The sequence below is a fragment of the Dipodomys merriami genome, unplaced genomic scaffold, assembly GCF_024711535.1.
Source record: "Dipodomys merriami isolate MVZ:Mamm:240054 unplaced genomic scaffold, mDipMer1.0.p SCAF_665, whole genome shotgun sequence".
Lineage (NCBI taxonomy): Eukaryota > Metazoa > Chordata > Mammalia > Rodentia > Heteromyidae > Dipodomys > Dipodomys merriami.
In genome coordinates this window covers 187,534-209,600 of record NW_027206252.1, presented here as the reverse complement: position 1 = coordinate 209,600, position 22,067 = coordinate 187,534, and the positions used below count along the sequence as shown (strand labels likewise).

The 22,067-nt window shown below is 49.3% G+C and overlaps 1 protein-coding gene and 1 non-coding gene across 2 annotated transcripts in view; both read right to left on the bottom strand.

Moving 5' to 3' along the window:
- Nucleotides 1–22,067, bottom strand: part of LOC138815752 (transcription initiation factor TFIID subunit 4-like) — a 68,698-nt gene that overhangs the window by 14,115 nt on the left and 32,516 nt on the right. The window contains exons 2-11 of the mRNA XM_070005128.1: nucleotides 13,859–14,025; nucleotides 12,613–12,732; nucleotides 10,126–10,245; nucleotides 9,298–9,420; nucleotides 7,583–7,672; nucleotides 6,621–6,830; nucleotides 3,892–4,039; nucleotides 3,158–3,272; nucleotides 729–898; nucleotides 311–441 (exon numbers count right to left, since the gene is read on the bottom strand). Coding sequence (XP_069861229.1) covers nucleotides 311–441; nucleotides 729–898; nucleotides 3,158–3,272; nucleotides 3,892–4,039; nucleotides 6,621–6,830; nucleotides 7,583–7,672; nucleotides 9,298–9,420; nucleotides 10,126–10,245; nucleotides 12,613–12,732; nucleotides 13,859–14,025 — 1,394 coding nt within the window. The remainder of the gene's footprint in view (nucleotides 1–310; nucleotides 442–728; nucleotides 899–3,157; nucleotides 3,273–3,891; nucleotides 4,040–6,620; nucleotides 6,831–7,582; nucleotides 7,673–9,297; nucleotides 9,421–10,125; nucleotides 10,246–12,612; nucleotides 12,733–13,858; nucleotides 14,026–22,067) is intronic.
- Trnav-aac (transfer RNA valine (anticodon AAC)) lies at nucleotides 13,002–13,074 on the bottom strand. Its single transcript has one exon. It is a non-coding gene; the product is annotated as a tRNA-Val (tRNA).

The window sequence follows — 22,067 nt, the reverse complement described above, 5'->3', positions numbered from 1 at the left end:
GCTCCATGAACAGAGGCCTGTCAGCCGCAGCTCATGGCCCAGGGAAGGGTTCAGAGCCCACCGAGGTCAGGAACCCTGTGGTTGAACAAGGGTGGAAAACGGCGTAATTTTCAAAACTAACCATTCATCTTCCAATGGACAGCCCTTCAGATCACGCCCTCCTGTCCCAGCCCAGGTCTATAAAACACCCAGAACACCGTGATATTCAGGGAGCACACCGGCCTCATCCTGGAAAGGTGGCTTCCAGATTTCTCTACTCAGAAAGTGACAACAGAAAGATACTCTCTCCTCAGGGAAGACGCCTCATTACCTTGTAAGAGAAGTTTTTTTGCTGAGCCGTTTCAGATATTTTTTCTACAAGATTCTGTAGCCTCTGCTGCGTGGCGTGGGACACATAACTCACTACATCTGGGTGCAATTCAGTTATGCCGTGCTTTTTACCTGCAGGCCAGACAGAAAGAGCATTTCCAGCATTCTGCAGTTTTCTTTGTTCCCATTTCGCTCTTTTTCTCCCCCAGCAAGTTCTGCTCTGTCCAGAGCAGCCCAGGCTGCCATGGCCCAGCACTGCCTGAGGACCATCACCATCCTCCTCTAAGGGCGACGCATGAGGAGCACGTGAGGGGCAAGGGCACGCCCACGTGTGGGCCACACACAGTGGAGCTGCCAGAGAACTACCAAGCAAGTTTCTGTCAAGGAGCACACGCCAGGCACCGTGGGCACTGCCGTACCGATTTCCAACATCCTCCTTTGCAAGGGTGCGGGGAGCAGGAAGGTGTCATCCTTACAGGACCGGGTTAGCGTCCCCACCAACTCAGAGTTTGTGGCCAGTATTCTTGCACTTTCTTCTGACAGGTTTACTCCAGCCATCGATGCAACATCATTGATGTCATCATCATCCCTGAGGAGAAGAGAAAGGGGTCATCCTAGCTTTCCGAGGAGTCCGTGAGAAATAGCGCCGAGGTGGTTCCGATGTGGCAGAGCAATAGGACGCCAGCAACAGTCCGCTGGCCCCTGCGCGCTGTGTCCTGACATTTAGAGAAGGCATCTTGTGGCCTGGGGTGAAAATTAATCTGCTCTTTTTCAAGACAAAGCTGTATGAAATGAGAGTGGACCCAAAATGGCTATGTGGAAGAGCCCTGACCACAGCCGCACCATGTCTAGAGAAAGAAAAATCAAAAGCACTATTACCGTGAGGTTATCTGTCACAGCACCTGAAATCGAAAAAGAGGTTTTTCCTTTGTTACTGTTTTGGCTTTGTCTGTCTTGTTTGTTCCTTTACCTGTCTTTGAGGGGGGCAAGAAGGGGTACAGAAGGGACAAAGGGTGAACAAAGGCAGCAGTGGTACTCACTAGACACTATCTTGAAAATGAACTATACAACTTGTGGGTGGGGACAGGAGGGAAAAGCTGGGAGAGAAGGGGTGACATCGTCCAAAAAGAAATGTAGGCATTACCTGACTCATGTAACTGTAACCCATCTGTACACCTATCACCTTTATAGTAATATAAAAAAATTCTTCAAAAAAAAAAAACTTATTTAAAACAATCACAAACTCTCAGAACTGAAAGACAAATCAGCACAAAGAATTGTCCCTAGTCCGGTGCCAGTGGCTCATGCCTGTCATCCTAGCTACTCAGGAGGCTGAGATCTCAGGATTTTGGTTCAGAGTCAGCCCAGGCAGCAAAGTCCATGAGACTCTTACCTCCAATAAACCACCAGAAAACCTCAAGTGGCGCTGTGGCTCAAGTGGTAGAGCACTTGTCTTGAGCTGAAGAGCTGAGGGACAACAGCCAGGCCCAAAGTTCAAGCTCCACAACTGACCCTCCCCCAGCCCCCCAAAAATAATTCTCCTTGAGGTGTGGCCCCAGAGGCACAGCACAAGCAAAAGGACCTGAATGCAAATACCAGTACGGGGGGGGGGGGGGGGGGGGCGGGAGGGGGGGCACATACGAGACACGTTGTTGATATGAGTCCCCCTCCCCAAAGCCCAATGCCTGGACAAGGGCACCTACACCTACACAGTGACCTGCTCACGTGACCACTCTCCCACGAAGCATCTTTCCCAGCAGGAGAGTCCACATGCCAACCCTGCACACTTCCTCCCTTCCACTGAATGTCCCTCAGCCTTTCCTTGATCCTTTGACCCTGGCACTTGGCAGGTTACAGTGCACTCCAACGGACCCTCCTCATTCCCACCGGACCTGTGACAAGAGCTCCATCAAGCCACCCCTGCAGGTGGCTCCTCTTGGGTGTCCCGTGTGCCCTCTGAAGTCGTGTGCCCACAGCTCCCTCCTGCTGGCTCCATGTCATTCCGTGGCTGACACCTACCCAGTGCTGAGCCTCCACTTCTTCACAGCCCAGCCCAGGCTCGGGAGGGAGCTGTGCTGGCCGACGTGTCTCTAACCCATCCCTTGCTCCGACTCAGCTCATCCAAGCCCTACGGTCAGCCTCTTCTCAGAGAAACCTTGGGCCTTGTGTTGGAAAATGGCTTTTAGAAAACAAAACCTGAGCACAGCCTCCTCTGCAGAGTGAGGCTTGGGGCTCTCACCTGTACCCTAATCCCACCCTCTACCCTTGATCCTAGTCTAAGGCCACTCTGCTTTTGTTCTGTCCTCAACAGTAAGATGCCACAGAGCCCAAGACCCTGGACTTAGCTTCGGGTACGTATCTATACCCCATCTCCCTGCCCATCCCTCAAGGTGGCAGACGTCCACACCCCACCGGAGCCCTGGCTCCTGAGGTCTGCCCATCTTCCTGAAAATGTCTTGGAGGAGGGAGATCCATCCGCATGAACGTCCTGCAGTGGTAGGGCCCTACAGCAAGGCCACTCTCAGGGCGCTGGAAGAGGCTCTGCCTGGCTGTTGGTCTTGAATGAAAGCAGCCCAGTCCCTGATGTGAGAGCAAATCATCAGCTGGGAAAGGACTGTGCTCTGAGGGGTGATAAGCTTGGTTTGCTGTGCTGTGACACTGGAGAAGGGAGATATAGCTGACCCCCCTCTTGTGCCACAGTGGGCCTGAAAGCCAACCTTCCCAGCTACAGCACAGCAGAAAGCACAGAGCGCATCGTGAGGCTGCAGGGCACCAGGCACTCTCAGTCCAGGCAGACCCGAGCCAGGTGAGAGCAGTGCCCCCTGCAGTGCACACGCTCAGTCCTTACCGAAACGAACCTCCCCCAGGCTCCTTGAGCTTGTTCTTCTGTGCAGCAGCAGCTTGTGCCGAGACAGTAGAAAGGGCTTTGGTTCCAGGTAACACGGTGGGTTTCACCACGGGGACTGCAAAGGAAAAAACATGTGGAGTCTAGAGGCTGGTCCTGGATGTCCACCACCTTGCTACCTTGCTCCAGGACTATTACAGGCCAAAGGAGAAGCTCCCACCTCCTAACTAAAGACAACAAAGTTTGCAAAAGCTTTAAACCAGTTAAAAGTTTGTAATGCATCTCTTAAGCACTTATCATCCTGCATTTCCCCAGACTTTTAAGTGCAGGAATGCCTGCTGACTAAAAAAACTCACATGAGCCAAGAAAGTGAATACACCTGCAGGCTCAGCTGCTTGGGAGGCCAGGCAGAGGCATGCTTAAGCCTATGAGTTCAGGGCCAGCCTGAGCAATGAATGACACTGCCTCCTCCTGCCCATCAAAAAGAAAGTAACAGCAGTGTCCACACACCCACAGACCCCACACACACACACACAATTTCTAAAATCTTATCAATGGACTAATTATTGCCATACTAGTAGTTACTAACGTATAATTAAGATGTGGGTTTTGTTACACATAACTTACCACAATAATAAAATAACAGAACATAAAAATAAAGAAAGACAAGACGCCACCCCACTGCCAGGCAGCTCTGGGCCCAGCCCCGGCCTCAGGTAGCTGGAGCCGGGCCTCACCTGGCTGCAGCTGGTTCAGCTGGATCTGCTGAGATGTGGTGAGCATGATCCGGTTGTGAGGCTGCCGCAGTGCGACCATGGGCGTCTGCGTCAAGGTCACCTGCGGGGGCCGGATCAGGGCTCCAGGCTTGGGGGGCTGCTGGATCACCTGGGGCAGAGCCAGCAGAGCACATGAGCATTCTCCCCAAGGGCCAGAGTCTGGTCTCCACACCCCCACCCCACAAAAATCTCCAGAAACCTCTGTGCACCTCAGCCCCACGGCTTGGGAGAAACCTGGCCCGATGAGAGCCCAGGCCAAAGTTCCACAAGGGGCCTCATGGGACAGGAACAAGGCGAGACAGCCCAGCCTAGCCCAGCCCAGCACAGCAAGCCCACAGGACCAGGCCCATCTTGAGGCGGCAGTGCAGCAGTGCTGAGCACAGACCTCTCGGGGTTCAGTACCTCTCTCCTCTTCTGTCAGGAGAGTGGCACTGTCACCTGATGGCCACCAGTCAAATGTTTTATTCCTCCTCTAAGCCTCTTCTAAAATGCCAGGTGACATACATTGGCATGAGAGTGGATTTCCAAGTCCTGCCCTGAGCCTGACCCTACTGTCCTCCATGGCCACTTCCCTCTCACCACTCCAGGAGCTGGACCTGAGCCACACTGCCCTGGGCTGAGAACCTGACTTCAGGGCATGCACAGCCCTACTGTCCTGTCTCCCCAGTCATATAGCAGGCTCCACGAGCTGGAGTACCACCCGCTTCCTGTGCTGTGGGCCACCTCCGGGAGGCAGGGCCCAGACAGCCCACGTTGATACCGGATGCTGCTCTGTCCAACAGAGCCTTCCCACAGACCTCTGGGCTAGTGTTCTAGAGTGAGGTTTCTAACTTTAACAAAGCTGCTTCCTGAGACTGAGGTGTAGCTAGTGTCCGGGTACTTGTCCAACACATGTGAAGCCCTGCAGGGAAGAAAGCAAAACAAAGCAAAGCTGCCTTCATGGTTGTCTCTGCATCACAAGAGACTCACAGGGCCAGCTCCAGACAGCTCTGGCCGGGTACAGGTACACCTGCCACTAAAAAGTGTGCCACACATGAGTTCAAATACCAGCATGACCAAAAACAAAAAACAAAAGTCACTGGATAAGGGATGTCACTGAAGTGGTGGAGTGCCTGCCTCTCAGGCATGCGGCACTGCCAACAAAAACAAGCATGTCAGGCTTATACTCAAGAAATGCATCCAGCTCCCACCAAGCCATCGGCCTGCTGGCTACATACAGTGACATAAGCAGAGGTTGTGTGTGTGTGTGTAACTCTTCGAGGAGCTGGGCATGATAGTGCATGCCTGTCATTCTGCCACCTACAAGGCGGGAGCATGGCAAGTTGAAAGCCAGCCCAGCCTCCAACAGAGCAAGACCTTGCCTCAAATACAAAAAGAAGAAGGAAGAAAACATGATGCTACGGACATAACTAAACACCAGAGACCAGAACTTCACAAAAGAGGACTTAGTAGGAGCTTCAAGAAAAGAAGGGGGAAATTAGCTCATTGGTTAGTAAATAACAGCCCCTCACACTACACTATGTTAAAGGGCCCTATCCCTCATGGTGTCAGAGGGATATAGGAAAGCCCACCTTTAAATGTGTGCCTTCAGCCCTGCCCTGCCCCTCTTCCTGCCCTCAACCCTCTGCCATGTTCACACTGCCAACAAGCAGAGCAAATGCAAGCTTTCTCCAAGGTAAGCAGGCCAGCCGGGCACCAGTGGCTCACACCTGTCATCCTAGCTACTCAGGAGGCTGAGATCTGAGGATCCCAGTTCAAAGCCAGTCCGTGAGACTCTGATAGCCAGAAAACTGGAAGTGACACTGTGGCTCAAGCAGTAGAGCGCTCACCTTGAGCTGAGGGACAGTGTCCAGGCCCAGAATTCAAGCCCCACAATAGATGAAAGAAAGAACGAAAGAACGAAAGAACGAAAGAACGAAAGAACGAAAGAAAGAAAGAAAGAAAGAACGAAAGAACGAAAGAACGAAAGAAAGAAAGAAAGAAAGAAAGAAAGAAAGAAAGAAAGAAAGAAAGAAAGAAAGAAAGAAAAGGATGGATGAGCAGGCTCCCTTGACAGAGCCTAGCCCCCTTTCTGAGGGTCATTATACAACACAGCCCGCAGTTGACTGACCACGGGGCCTACAGTATTTCATATTTTAAGCCACATCTAGAACAAAGCCTCTTTTTTTTTTTTTTTTACACTGCTAGGCAAGTGCTCTACCACTGAATTACACCCCACCCAACACCCATGACATTTTATAACCGCCTTTCTAGATTTGTTGGGCCTATGGCAGGAGTGTGTTCAGAACCTAACTTTCCATGAAGGAATCCAAATGCCAAATCCACACCATGAATAAACAAGCCCAAGCCTCATACCTGAGAAATGCCCAGACCACAGAGATGAGGACCCATCCAGCCTGGCCCAGCTGGCCCAGGGCCAGGAGCTCTTACATTTGGGTCACTGCTCCTTTTTTTGGAGACTGTCCTCTTAGAAGGCTTGCTAAATCAGCACTGTGTTTGATTAGATTAGGAATACCCATCCGTGGAGGTGACATGTCTACAGGCTCACTTTCTTCTATGAGAAACAAATACAAAACCACAAGGCCTTGACCACGACTCCAGCTTCAATTACTTAAGACAACAGCCAAGCTCCTTCCCAGGAGGAGCTTTTGGCCTGCCCTGGAAAGGCAGTGCTGCTTGACAAGGCCAACCTGTGTGGGCTGCGTGAGGCTGATGACAGGGGGCTGGAGGGCGCTGGTCACTGAGGCAGCCGTCTTCCCGGCTGTGCGCTGCACCGAGCTGCTCAGCACCACGGCTGTGAGTGCGGTGGTGGCCTGCGAGGCTGGTGGCGGCTGCTGCTGGCTCTGCTGGATAAAGGCCGCGGAGTCGGGGGTCAGCTGTCTCAAGGCGGGTAAGCTCCTCTGGGAACACACAGACACTGGGGTCAGGGACTGCTTGAGCACTAGTCCTCCTTTCTTAGAAATTCTAAAGTGTGGCAGGTGCTGGTGGCTCATGCCTATAATCCTAGCTACTCAGGAGGCTGAGATCTGAGGATCACAGTTCAAAGTCAGCCAGGGCAGTAAAGGCCCATGAGACTCATCTCCAATTAACCACCAGCAAGCCGGCACCAGGGTACCACGGCACAAAAGTAGTACAGTGCTTGCCTTGAGCAAAAGAGCTGAGGGATAGAACCCAGACCCTGGCTTCAAGCCCCATGACTTACTCAAAAAATAACTGTCAAGAGTGTAACCATTTAGAAAAAATGTCTTCCAGCTGAAAGTGCCTTCTTGGAAGCATCCGTGATACCTACCTGTCAATTCAGCTCTCCCACTGTCACCAAGAACTTTTCTTTGTGAGACTTAGTTACAAGTTTTAATGAGTATTTTTTAAATCTTATAACATACCAATAATAATCAATGATTACCTGAGATATACTCCAACATACCCCAGAAGGCCCACCCTACTAGTGCAAGCTCCCACCCCACACCCCTGGGACATAGGGACCCCTCAAATTCAGTAGGACTGCCAGGCCTGTAGAGAGGGGCTGAGCTTTACAGAAAAGCCCCTGCTAAACAGAAAACCTGACCTGATGTCCCAGAGCACCACGGGCTCCCCCCGGGCAGGTAGCGTCTGTGCCCCTAGACGAGGCCCTGATGGCACACCCTTCAATTACCTTCAGGAAAGGCACAAGGTAAGGTTGAGGTGAAGAATTAAGTTCTCGGTATAACCTGCTAGTAAAATCTTCGGCTTCAATTTTTCCATCCTTAAAAATAAAATCCACATTGACATTCTTCAGTGAGTACAACTCCATGCACATCTCTAACTGGACTGCTCTCATTTGGCTGTCCTGACAGCAGTCAGGGAAAGTCAGCATGGTGCAACACTGCAATAACAGACAGACTCCAGGATACTACTGCATAGCCAGCCTTCAGCTAGCCAGGTTACCTGTCTACATCTCCACCTTCTGCAAGTTTCTTCCATATTGCATGTTGTCACTTAGGACTCAGAAGGAACCTCTTTAATACCAGGCGCCATGCTAAGAGCAACAGGCACTCAGAGTAAGTTCACTGTCAAACTCAGCCCTGGATGCATAGGAAAAAGGGCAGCATCAACCTAGTCAGGGCAGCTGTCGGGAGTGGCTGGAATCTAAACTCATATCTGCACAGCACCTGAAGGGAAACTTGAGCACCTATAAGCAGTTCTTTCTGCTCTAGAAACTTAAAGAAGTCTGATATATTGCTGGAAAGTCGAGCGAGACAAGACAGGCAGTGTTTTCGATTGGACTGGCCCTGAGAAGCACGCAGAGGTCTGGGCAAGCCCTGCAGGAAGGCAGGGACAGTGGCTACAGATGACTGCAGCACCTGCCCAGGGCTGACCAAAGACAGACCACACGGCAGGAGGAAGAGGAGCAAAGGGCTGTGCAGGAACAGAAATCTGGGGCATGGAACTTGTGGGTTAAGGAGAAGGGTGCGCGAAGGTGGTCAACTTGCCACTTCAGTTCTGTGAGGAAGGTCCACCCACGGTGGGCCCTGCAGAGGGCACAGCCATGCCTCAGGGTCCAAAGTGGAACACAGGGCTGGAAGGATTACAGACTCCTGGCTCACACCTACAGTCACAGCTACTTTAGAGAGATTGCGAGGATCTTGGTCCAAGGCTGGCCTCCACTAAGAAGAAGACCCTAAACTGAAAAGTAAACAAAAAGGGCTAGGGCGTCGGGCACTGACGGCTCACACTTATAATCCTAGCTACTCAAGTGGCCGAGATTAGAGGATTGTGGTTCAAAGCCAACCTGGGCAGGAAAATCCATGAGGCTCTTATCTCCAATACACTACTCAGGAAAAGCCAAAAGTGGTAGTATGGCTCAAATGGTAGAGTGCTAGCCTTGAGCAGAGAAGTTCAGGGACAGCACCTGGTTCTGAGATCAAGCCCCAAGACTGGTTTAAAAAAAAAAAAGGAGGGGGGCCAGGGTATGGCTGAAGTGACAGAGCTCCTAACTAGTAAGTATGAGGCCTAGTTCCAAATCCCTACTACTCCCTGGTACTTCCCCACCTCCCCAGTTCCAGGGGAACAAGAGGTAACAAACGGGGAAGGGAAGAGAACATCCACATGCTTAACATGCTTTTTAAGTGTCCTGTGATGCTGTCTCCACAGCATCCTTTCCAATGCTAGAAAGCTCGACTGTACAAGCAGCATACATGCAGCAGAAAACTACTGGGGCGCTGGCCCGCCACACAACAGGCTACATCAAGGCCCCCAGACCTCAGGAATGAGGGTCCTGCAGGGGGCTGTACCCCCAACAGATGAACACGCCTCTCCTTCTACCCATGACATTCCAACTGTGAGGCTGTGGGGCTCTGAGACAAAGGGAATTTCGTGTCAGTTGCTTACCAGTAAATTCTGCACTAGTTCTTTCACATTAGCTGCTGTCTCTGTAGACTGTTTACCAGATGAGGCCAGTTTTATTAACGTAGATAGAAAATTTTTACATTTCTTCACGTTTTCCATAGTTTCCTAGATTAAAATAAAAAAAAAATATCCAAGTAGAAAAGTTATGGGAGATTTTTTTACCCTAGTCTGGCTGAGAAGCCCAATGTACTTTCTTTTGGGGAAGCACCACCTCTCGTGCAGGCTGTTCAATGCGAACCGAGTCTGCATCCCCCTCAGCCCAGTAACTCCCCTTTTTGGAATGCAACTCAGAGAATGGCCCTGGGTGTGAAAAGATGAGTCCACAAAGATGCAGTCCGTATGCTGGGGATCATGAAAAGAAAATGACACCTTACTAAAGGAAGAAAATCATGACATAGCATCTAAATATGGTGGAAAATACTTAGCAAAGAAACATGAAGAGCAAAGTTACAAAGCATGAGCTCAGTTCGCCTGAAGATTTATTAGGTCAAGAAAGAAGTAGAAATGTAAACAGAAATAACTGCCCACTGCCCACCATCTGCAGACAACCTGGGCTGTTCCCTGCTGCGCCCTCACAGGCCCCCGATCTCAGACACTATTCCATGGAAGTGGGATGAGGGGCCCCAGAGTCCCAAACTCTGCCACCTCGGAGGCTGAGCAAGACACCTGGGCTCCAACCTGTGCTCAAGCCCCTGTACACCAGGCAGCATTCTAGGACAGAAGAGGACCTGATAATTTCACAAAGCTGTTTTCTGACTAATGAACAACAGGCCTGGCTGTCCCTGGGGTGCTGAGAGAAATGGCTCTTACCGTGGCAGCTGTGGAGGTGGTGGTGGCCCCTGGGACCGTTCGCTGAGGTGTTCCTGTTTGAACAGCTGTTGCTGTCCCAAGAGAGGCTGTCTGGGCAGAGCCACCCAGAACAAGCTGAGGCTACAAGAGAGCAAAATGGGAGATGAATGTATGTCAGGCAAAGAAAACACTTCCCGTAGAGGCAAAGAAGCCCCAAAAGCTATGGCTCCAGCCAGCCCCAGGGCAGCCAGCTGACCACAGGAGGCAGCCAAAGCACTCCTATCACAGCAGACCTGCACTCTGCCCCAGTACTGGGCACCTAAAGAGTCAGCTCTGGTGCCTGTAATTAAAACCAATATGAGTCAGGCACTGACAGCTCATGTCTGTCATCCTAGCTACTCTGAAGGCTGAGATCTGAGGATTGCAGTTCAAAGCCAGCCTGGGAAGAAAGTCCAGGAGACTCTTATTTCCAATTAACCACCAGAAACTGAAGTAAAGCTGTGGCTCAATGTAGTAGAATGCTAGCCTTGAGCAAAAGAGCTCAAGGATGGCGCCCTGAGTTCAAGCCCCATGACTGACAAAAAGATGACCAAAACAAAACAAAAATGATACAAACATAATCACTGGAAAAAGAATTTGCATTTCTAAGCCAACTATACATGTGTAAATTATCTCGATAATGAAAACAACTCCCATCTCTCAGAAATTAAAGCCAAGGAGACTTGCTGCCCTGAAAACCCTTCAACCTGTTCACACACCGCAGGCAAAGCAACAACAGCCAATGACTAAGACACTCAGTGGCTCTGTGGGGCGGCACAGGATAAAGGCAGGGTCCTCCCAGCCCCCGCCCCACTCTCCACCTATCCCACCTTCCCGCACTCCACAAAGGCAATGCTTAACAACCAACCAGTCACACTGGGCCTGACAAAGGGACATTTGCAAGGCAAACAGGCAGCCAGTCTTCACACAACCGGAGCAATTCAAACCACTGTCCCTCAGTCAAATTCCTACAATTTATATTTTACATGAATGCAAATATTTATGAACTTTTTCAACTCAGTCAATTCTCCATCCAATGTTTTAACCACTGCTTTTTCCAGCTTCTGAAGGTAGGGGGCAATATGATCCTGAATTCAACTCTAGAGTCAGACCAGGCCAATTTCTCTGCCAACCCAGTCCTTGGAGTGCTCCCAAGGGAGTGAGGGAATCTCATTCTGGCACCTGAACCGATCCACTTCCGGGCAGCTGTGATCAAGGGTTAGAGGAAGTGATGAGCTCCTCCAAAAGGCTGTACTCTTCCCCTTGTAACAAGTATGATCCTCACCCCTAGAAACCAACAAATAAAACTCCAAGTGATGAGAATGTGAAACCGTAAACTGAGGGCTGGCTCAGGAGCAGGGCAAAGCTGGCTGTGACTTGGACCCTTCTCACCTCTGTAGATAGTTTCTTTCACCTCAAATTTCACCCTATGATGCACATTTCACCTAGTGTAAATAAGTCATCTATCTATTTCAGTACAAACATTTCCACTAACTCCAATGCGTGAACTTGTCTAGGAGCATCACTACCTTCTCAGAAAAAGGCTGTCGCTGAGATGAAGGGGGCCAGGAGCTCTTTTCAAGAGCTCTACGCCTCTGGACCCCTGCTCCTGGTATGCACAGATCTCACTGGCTCTCAGCTGCCTGTGATGGAACGGCACCCTCAGCCACAAAAAGGAAGTTAAGTCATGTTCCAGAGAGAAGACAGCCCAAGTGCAGGATAGCCAGGGAGGGCCCCCTCCACTACCCAGCTCCGTCGTGGGGAGCACAGGTAAGTAGGCACTGCACACAGGACCAACACAGAGGGTACTTTCAACAGCATGAGTGCTCACAAGCTCACAACATCATGAAACCAGTAAAACATCGGCTGCTGTGTTTCTGCTGCTCCCACATACACCCTGGGCCAGGTATCTCCCCTAAACATGTGTATCTTCCTAACCAGCTGTGTTCTCCTCCAATCAGATGTGTCTCCTCTAACTAGGAGTATCTCCCCGTCGTAGAGCCCGATGTCCTTACTATATATAATAGCAGAGCCAGCTGAAGCCCCTTTCCTGGGCTGCACAGGCTGTGCTTCAAGAGAGATGGGCAACTGCAGGAGCCTCTTCCCACGGACATCTCAAACACTACATTACAAACAATTTACTGGCAAAGACAGCAGAGAAAAATGGAAAGGGTGACATTGATCAAAATGCACTTTACTCATAATCTGACTTACAGAATCAAAACTTCGTACAACTATTTAAAACAAAAAATTAAAAAAAAAAACAACCAGCCCATTAGGGTCTATTTCCAGAAACATACTGTCGTCATGAGCAGAATATATGCCTAGGAAAGTCTGTGATGAGGAGAAAAAATAACTCTCTTTATGAATAGCCACTCTCCTGAAACAACATGGCGTCCAACGTCACAACTCAAAGGAAAAGCACACTGATCCACCGGAGTCCCTTCGCTGAACCGTGCTGCCTCTTACCTGAACCCCCGGGGAGCGTTGCAGGGTTGTAGTGGGCTGTACCGTTGTCTGAGCCTGAGACACTTGCTTAATTATGGTAGTTGGGGTCACCTGCCGTGCAATAATAGGTGTCCCAGGAGCCTAAGAAATAAGTTAGGATTAGGGTTAATCGTTTAACATGAGCTAGAACAACAGTAACCCCCTCCCACCATATACAAAGATGAATCCTTAAATGTGTAACTGGCGCCCTCAGGTAGGCCCACAGGTTACAGCTCCTGAGAAAGCCAGCCCAGCATTCTTACCAAAGTAAAAAACATATGATCTAACTCTTTTCATCTAAAATTTCATCCTAAAATCATCATTACACTTCTTCCACAACATTTATAAAATATGATCTTTTTTAGGGGAGGTGGCAGTACTGGGGCTTGAACTCAGGGCCTTATGCTTGTTAGGCAGACACTCTACCACTGAGCCACACCCGCAGTCCCCTAAACTGTGATTTCAAAGCAAGTGGATGTGGGCAAAATTAGATTCTGCACAACTGTCTTGAGTGCCCTGAAGTGGGTCAAGATTCCCTGGGCCCTGGAGGCTGTGGAAGGGGAGGGGAGGTGCTGACTAAGACAGTGGGGCACCTAAGTCAGCCAAAGGAAAGAAGGCTGTCCGAGGAGGCTGAGGACGGGGAGGCAGACCTTCCAAACACTGAAGGTGCTATTCCACATGGGTGGGTCTGCCTCCAGCACACACATACCCAAATATGGGACAGAGGTGGGACCTCAAGACCCCTCCTTCGTATAGACAACCTCAGAACAGTACCTGCCGCATGTGTTGTAGACAAGGAAGTCATGGTGCTGGACAGGGTACCACATGGCCCTCAGCATGGAAGTCCGCCCTCCCATGAGCTCAAGGTCAGGATGCAATATGGGGAGCAGGACAGCCTGTGACATTCTAGAGCTGCCTAACCAGAGCTGACACCTGCATGCTTTTGCGCTGCTCAATGACCTCAGTACATCACATGTTGACAGAACCATAAGCAACGCACTAGGATGAACTGCATGTTTTAGAGGAGGAAACTGAGGCAAAGGCCAGTATTCACCAGGAGCAGCTGGCCACTCAGCCAGAAGCTGAACTGGCTACAAGCACTCACTCCTCCAAGAGTTGTGGTCCTGGCCAGGAGGCAGACAGAAACCAGCTCTGTCCCAGGCCCTGCCGGCTGGTAGCCAGGAGGAGTTCATGACTGGCACCTCGACTGGCACCTGTGTGCACTCACCTGTACGGTGGATATCTGGACAGGAGGGGCACTTGTGGGAGTGGCAGGGCGCGGAGCCATGGTGCTCTGTGGCTGGGCCTGGGCATGGGCCTGAGCCTGCATCTGAGCCAGGGCCTGCTGAGGGATCATTAACAGCTGCCCATTCTCACTCCGCACGAGGACCATCCCTGGAGACAAAGAAGACCTGGTGTCAGGAAACACTCCCACTCAGAGAGGGCCCGCCTGGGGGCCTGCTGCCACGGAGGAACACACAGGAGAGGTTGCTGGGGAAAAGGGGACGCTGGATGAACACGGCAAGGGTTATCAAAGAGCCAGCTGTCCTACAGTCACGGACTTCTTACACAAACCAGGCAGCAAAGAAAGGCTTCCATCGGCATGCCACAGGCCACACCAGACACCCACATCATGGACCTGGAAACCTGTGCACGCACGCAGCCCACAGACATTCAACTCCACTGCCTCCGGCCCACTGCACTGCCATCCTCAGCTCACCAAGTTTACAGAGCCACCAGCAGGTGTCCCTCGGCATCCAGCATCTGTTACTGCTGCTAGCCGGCACCCTCACCATGCCATCTGTCTGTCAGAAGCACTCAAGAATGCCTGCAGTACCGGGGCCTTGCCCCTGTCTCTGCCTGCAGAACACAACCCCGTCTATGGCACACACACAAGCTTCCCCAGCTTAGGGCCTGGATGTCCGGAACAAACAGAAGACCACATAGGCAGCTGCTGCTCACGGAACCCCCTTTGATGAGGTACAGGCAGTGGGGTCCTACAGGAGACCAGGATGCCCACAACACAGAGGCAGGATGTGGCAGCAACTGAGACTGGGAAAACTTCTTACTCCTTCAACGTTCTTGAACTATTTTTTTTTTTTCTTTCCAGTACTGAGGTTTGAAGTCAAGGCCTTGCCCTCAGCCCTTTTGGCTTTATTTTTCCATATTGGGTCTCATATTTCATTCAGAGAGCCTGGGCCACAATCCTGTTTGTACACAGCTGTAGTGACAGGGGTGCACCACTGTGTATACAGCTTCTTACTGGTTAAGATAAGGATCTCACTTTTTTTTCCGGTTGGTCATGCGGTTTGAACTCAAGGCCTGAATGTTGTCCCTGAGCTCTTTTTACAAAATCAAGGCTGGTACTCTACCACTTTAAGCCACAGCTCCACTTCCGATTTTCTGGTGTTTAACTGGAGACACGAGTCTCACACTTTTCTTCCCAGGCTGGCCTTGAACTGTGATCTTCAGATCTAAGCCTCCTGAACAGCTGAGATTACACATGTGGGCCACCAGCACCTGGCTCTCACTATTTATTGGTCTGTTCTCAAACTGCAATCCTCCCAATCCTGGCCCCTCAAGTACCTAGGATTACAGGTATGAGCCACCAAACCCATCCTGGCGTTAAATCTTAGGAAAGCACATTCTACCAGTAAGGTTTGGTATTAATTTTAGCTTCAAAGTCCAACCACCAATTATATCACAAATACCACTAGAAATAGTGAGACAAATAGTAACTTGAGAGGATAGGTGGGGTGGGATGATGGAAGGGGTGATATCAACCAAAATGCACTATACTCATAAACTGATACACTGAATTGAAGCCCTGTTTTACCCACTGCTGGAGGGAGGCAAAGAGGGACCCATGATGGGTCCGGTCCCTGCTGAAGCTATGTAAGAGCTCAGACATCCTCGGTGGATGGCCCACACCCGTCAGCCAGCATGGATAGAAAAGCAGCCAGATCCAGGAGGAGGATGGCCACCTGGAAGCCACCACAGCCCCACCTCATCTCCACCCCTCCAGGAAAAGTGGCAAAGTCTTCATGTCAAGCAGACCCTGGGCTTTCCCTGGAAGAACAAGTTAGAGCTTTCAACCAGAGTTCTAAAAGGGGATTTGATGTTATTGGGCTCTGAGATCTCTCAAAAGCCATCATACCATTAAAAAATAAAAACTGAAAAATAGTAACACTGCACCCATCGCTTGAACCCCAGCTCAGAATCTAATCAGGCCATTCATTAATATACTGTAATTACTACAAATCTTTTTCCTTAAAAAATTACATCCACACAAACTTAAAAGAATAGTTTTAAATATACATGAAATAGCCAGGTGCTGGTGGCTCATGCCTCACTGAGATCTGATGATCAAGGTTCCACACTAGCCCAGGCAGGAAAATCCAAGAGACTCTTATCTCTAATAAATTTAAAAAAAAAAAAAAAAAAGCTGAAAATGGTGCTGTGGCTCAAGTGGTAGAGCACTAGTCTTGAGCAAAAGCAGCTCAGAGACAGGAGCTAGTCCCTGAATTCAAGCCCCAGGATCAGCCACAAAAAAAAAAAAAAAAAAAAAAAAGTAGCCAGGTGACTTTAAGAAAGTACCTCAACCTCTTCAACTTCAACTGCCAGGTGCCAGTGGCTCATGCCTGTCATCCCAGCTACTCAGGAGGCTGAGATCTGAGGCTCGTGGACTGAAGCCAGCCCAGGCAGGAAAGTCTATGAGACTCTTGTCTCCAATTAACCACTGAAAAAATGGGAATGGTGCTGCAGCTCAAGTGGTAAAGTGCTCACTTTGGGACAGGACAGACCCAGAGAGTTCAAGGCCCAAGATTGGCAAGGAAAAAAAAAATCTTCAAGTGGGTTCAGAGGGCAACTGTCAAGCCTGGAATCCTAACTATTTGGAAGGCAGAGATCTGCAGATGATAGTTCAAGGCAGGCCTGGGATTTAAAAAAAAAAAAAATTCACAAGACTCCATCATAAGCAATGGCTGGGAGAGGTATATGGTGCCCACCGTCAGCCCAGACACAGGGAAGCACAAGCAGGATGACCCAAGCATAGCGCGAGACCCCATCTGGAAAACAACCAATTTTGTAAAGAGACTGGTGGAAAGGCTCTAGTAGTAGATGCTGTGCCAACAAGCACAACATCCTAAATTCAAACCTCAGTACCACCAAGAAAAGGGGGAAAGGACTTCAGCTGGGAAAGAGAAAATCAAGAGAATGGCAGATAAAACTGAATAAAGAGGCAACAGACACACGTATGTGTGCATGAACCCCTGGGCTGGGAGTGTCTGACACAGCACAGTGCCGGCCTGGCACATGTAAACACAAGGCCTGACCTCAGTACTTCCAAAAGTAAAGATTTAAAAAATAAAAACCTGGGCTCCAGTGCCTCACACCTGTAATCCTAGCTACTCAGGAGGCTGAGAGCTAAGGATCACAGTTTGAAGCCAGCTTGGGTAGAAAAGTCTATGAGACTCTTATTGCCAATTTACCACCAGAAAACCAGAAGTGGAGATGTGGCTCAAAGAGGTAGAGTGCTAGCCTTGAGCAGAAAAACTCAGTCCCCGAGTTCAAGCCCCACAATCAACCAAACAAATAAGCAAACAAACAAACAAACAAACTCCACTGGCTGAATGGATACAGCTGATATTCATAGGAAATTGGCCACATCCCCCTGTAAATAAACCCAAGTTTGCCTCAAACAAAGGGTGCCTATAGGTGCTGCCTTTGGGTTTCCATGGCTACAGTGTACCATCACTCATTGGTTACTGCATACAATCACTTCCCACTGCAGCCGAGGAGACAAGAGCCACTGAATGTAAGAGCCATGGGATCACGGGCAGATGAGTAACGGCAGCACCCTCACAGCAAAGCAGCCTGAAATACAGACCAGCTGAAGATAAAGGTTCATGAAAAAACAGAAGAAAAAAAAGATTTAAATATATTAGCTGGGCACCAGTGGCTCATGCCTGTAATCCTAGCTACTCAAGAGACAGATCTAAGGATGGTAGTTCAAAGCCAGCCCAAGCAGGAAACTCCCTGAGACTCTTATCTCCAATAAACTCCTCAAAAAAGCCAGAAGTGGCACTGAGGCTCAAGCACTCACCTTGAGCAAAAGCTCGGGGACAGTGCCCAGGCCCAGAGTTCAAGTCCCAGGACCAGCCAAAAAATAAAAGAGTTCATGAAAAGTAAGCTGCTGATCTGATAGCAGCTTACTGGCCAGCACCTCCTCCCAACACATCCACATCTAGGAGCTGCTGGGGAAGGAGAGGCCAAGCAGAACCACTAGCCAGGTAAGCTCCATGGTTTGATACCATTAATCCTACAGGGGATCCATCCAGAGGTGCCAGAGGAGAGCCACCAGGTGTGTATGAATGAGATCCTTAACCCTGTCCCTCCCACTGCAATATACACACAAGGACTCCATATCAATAGAAAAGGGGGTTCTGTCACCCAAAAAGAGTCACTCTGAATCCTTGCCCTCAGCTCCCACTAGAAGAGCTCATTGTAAGAACTACTCCAGGAATCTGAAGCCGACAGGACTGGGAGGGCGGACAACAGTGAGGTCGGCAGCCACGCTCAGTCAGCGTGCACAGTGAATCCTGCATCTAGATAGGGGCTTCCTTTCTAATCATCGCAGGATCTTTCTCATAAAGAACTCAGTGTTTCTTCATGGAAAACTGACCATGCACAGAGAAGGCGTAAGGAGGATGAAACCTCCTGGGAAACCCTGGCTATCCTGTAGACATGCCAGGTACACAGGTCCCAAACAAAACAGAACACAAAATAGGTGGCTCTCCTGACACAGTACTGCACTGTCTCCTTGCACTTCTTACGAACATTTTCCAAGTCATCAAACATCCTTCAAGCGCTGTCATCCAAGCACTGATGGCTCATGCCTGTAACCCTGGCTACTCAGGAGGCTGAGATCTAAGGGTTGCAGTTAGAAGCCAGCCCAGGCAGAAATAAAGTTCATTAACCACCAAAAAGTGGAAGTGGAGCTGGGGCTCAAGTAGTACAACACTAGTCTTGAGCAAAAAGCTCAAGGACAGTGGAGAGAGGGAGAGAGAGGGAAAGAACAGATCCTATCCTCCCTGAAAAACTGGAGCTCCAGAAAACCTGTCCTGCTCCTTATGACTTTTCTGATGCCTTCAATCACCAACACTAATCACACTCAAGACAGAATAACATCAAGTATGTGAAGCTGAACAACCACCCGAGAAAGTGTGTCCAGGGTGGGAGTCACCTCTTGGGATAGGCGCTCAGCAAGCACCACATGTCACTAAGTACCCATGGAAGCTCGCTCCGGACCAGGGCCCAAGGGCTCCTCCCTGACTGTTCCACAATGGCTCTCTGGTCATCCCTGTCCACGGCTCTTCAGGGCACACACCCCTGTGCACTGCCAAGGCAACCAGCCCAGGAAGGGACAATGCTCGGGCTGTGATGGCAATGCCCAGCGTCATGAAACCGAGACTAGACTGTCTCTTTGCCTATGCAGAGGTCCTAGGTGCATGTCCTCTGTCAACAAAACTGTCACTCAGACTGCGCTGAGTCTGTCAAGACAAGGGCACAAAGGCAAATCCTTTGGGATTAGAGCCGTGCTGAGGAACACCTCCCAAGTCCTGTGTCTGACGCAAAGCTGTGGACATAGGAGAGGGAGCCATGCTGGGTTGCTCACAGCTTCTCAGAGACCCTTTGGCAGACACCAGCAGAGAGACGCTGGCTCAGGCCACCCTGCTGCCGAAGCACCAACCTTCCTGTTTCACGCTAGCCTGGCCCCCACCTGACCTGCTCTGGCTGGTGCTAACACAGTACTGTTAGAACTGACTCAACCACACCTGGCATTCCTTTCCTCTAGTGGGCAGTGAACAACCTTTTTCCCTCTTAAGTTACGAATAGGAGTGCCCAACCCTGTGGAAAGCTAGAAGGGCTGGGCAAAACAGTAGATGGGCTCGCACTGACAGCTAGACACCAAGCTCGTCTCAGAAGCAGCACAAAGCGTAGTTACAGTTCCAAAAGAGATTAGGGACCCGCTCACACCTGGGCACCTTAGGCCAGGGCCTCACCCCTTGGACGGACCTGGACGGACCTCTCTACAAAGCTTGCCGTGGGATGAGGCCCACCTGTCCCTGTACACCTACTCTCCCTCAGGGTATTTGCCCAGCTCTGGTTCCAGCTCACCAGCTCTCCTTCCTATCATCTATACTGGATACATTAACTATCACACTTCTCATTTCTAGAGTACATGTGTACTGCATCCTCAAATCTCCTGCTCTTGGATATAAAATCGATTTTCAAAAATTAGATTTTTACATATCAATAATGAACACTCAGCCAGGCACTGATGGCTCACACCTGTAATCCTAGCTATTCTGAAGGCTGAGATCTGAGAATTGCAATTCAAAGCCAACCTGGGTAGGAAAGTCTGTGAATTCATCTCCAATTAACCACCAGAAAATGGGAAGTGAAGCTGTGGCTCAAAGGGGTAGAGCACTAGCCTTGAGTGAGAGCTCAGGGATGGAGCCTAGGCCCTGACTTCAAGCCCCACAATCACCAAAAGTAATAGTAGTAGTAGCAGTAGTAGTAGTAGCAGCAGCAGCAGCAGCAGCAGTAGTAGTAATAGTAGTAGTAGTAGCAGTAGTAGTAGTAGCAGTAATAATAACAGGCTGAGAAAGAAGTCAGAAAAATAATCCTATTCGTGATATCCTCAAAAACAGTATTAAAAGAAAACTGCATATTAACTTATCTGAGGAAGTGAAAGATTTCTACAATGAAAACTATAAATCTTGATAAAAGAAACTGAAGACACCTGTATTTGGAAATATATCCCATGTTTACAGACTAGCAGAATACTGTGAAGATGGATAGATACACTGCCAAAAATAATCTACAGATTCAATACAGTATCCCAATATCATTCTTCACAGAAATACAAAAATAATCTAAAAATGTGAAAGGGAACATACAAGATTCTGAACAGCAAAAGCAATCCTAAATAAAAAGATCACCACTGGAGGTATCCTAATACCAGACTTCAAATTATACTACAGAGCCACAATAACAAAAACAGCATGGAAACAGCACAAAAACAGACATAATGTACAGAAGACCCCAGAATAAAGCCACATAGCTACAGCCATCTAATTTTCAACAAAGGAATCAAAAACATAAACTGGAGAACAAGAGAGCCTTTTCAATAAATGGTGCTGGGGAAACTGGGAACTACCTGCAGGAGACAGAAATCTTAGAATGATTTTGACTTGCAGTTCTTTTATGGCTAAGGACACAGAACCTTTCTTCTTTTAACAATTATCCAGGGCTGGGAAGGTGGCTCAGTGGTAGAGCGCTTGCCTTGCACGTATGAGGCCCTGGGTTCGATTCCTCAGCACCACATAAGCAAAAAAGAAAAAAGCCGGAAGTGGCACTGTGGCTCAAGTGGTAGAGCGCTAGCCTTGAGCTGAAAGAGCTGAGGGACAGCGCCCAGGCCCAGAGTTCAGGCCCCACGACCGGACCCAAAAAAAAAAAAAAAAAACAATTATCCATGCTGGGCTGGGAAGGTGGCTCGGTGGTAGAGTGCTTGCCTTGCATGCATGAGGCCCTGGGTTCGATTCCTCAGCAACATATAAGCAGGAAAAAAAAGCCGGAAGTGGCACTGTGGCTCAAGTGGTAGAGTGCCAGCCTTGAGCTGAAGGGCTGAGGGACAGCGCCCAGGCCCAGAGTTCAGGCCCCACAATTGGACCAAAAAAACAACAACAACAACAACAACAACATTTAACCATGCTACTTCTGAGAACTGCCTGTTCAGTTAGGTTCCCCATTGTTAACTGATTATTTGTTCTTTTACTATTTAATTTTTTATCTTTTTGTATTCTAAATATTAATACTTTATCAACTGAATAGATGGCAAAGAATTCCATTAGTTGTCTCTTGGTTTGGTAATTGTTTATTTTGCTGGTGCATAAATCTTTTAATTTGATATAGTCGCAGTGTGTCAATTTTGATTCTTGTTTTCTGGGCAATTGGAGTCTTTTTCAGAAAATAATTAGCCCTGTCAAGCTAGATGCTGGTAGCTTACACCTGTAATCCTAGCTACTCAGGAGGCTGAGATCTGAGGCTCACAATTCAAAGCCAGCCTAGGCAGAAAAGCCCAGGAGACGCTTACCTCTAATTAACCACCAGAAAACTAGAAGTGGAGCTATGGCTCAAAGTGGTAGAGTGCTTGCCTCGAGCAGAAAAGCACAGGGACAGGTGCCCAGGCAAGCCCCATGACCAACATAAATATTATTTTTTGTTTAATTTTTGGTGCTAGGCCTGGGGTTTGGACTCAGGGCCTGGGCTCTGTTCCTGAGCTTTTTTTCTCAAAGTTACTGCTCTAGCACTGAAGCCACAGCTCTACTTCCAGCTTTTTGGTGATTAATTAGAGTTAAGTCTTCTGAACT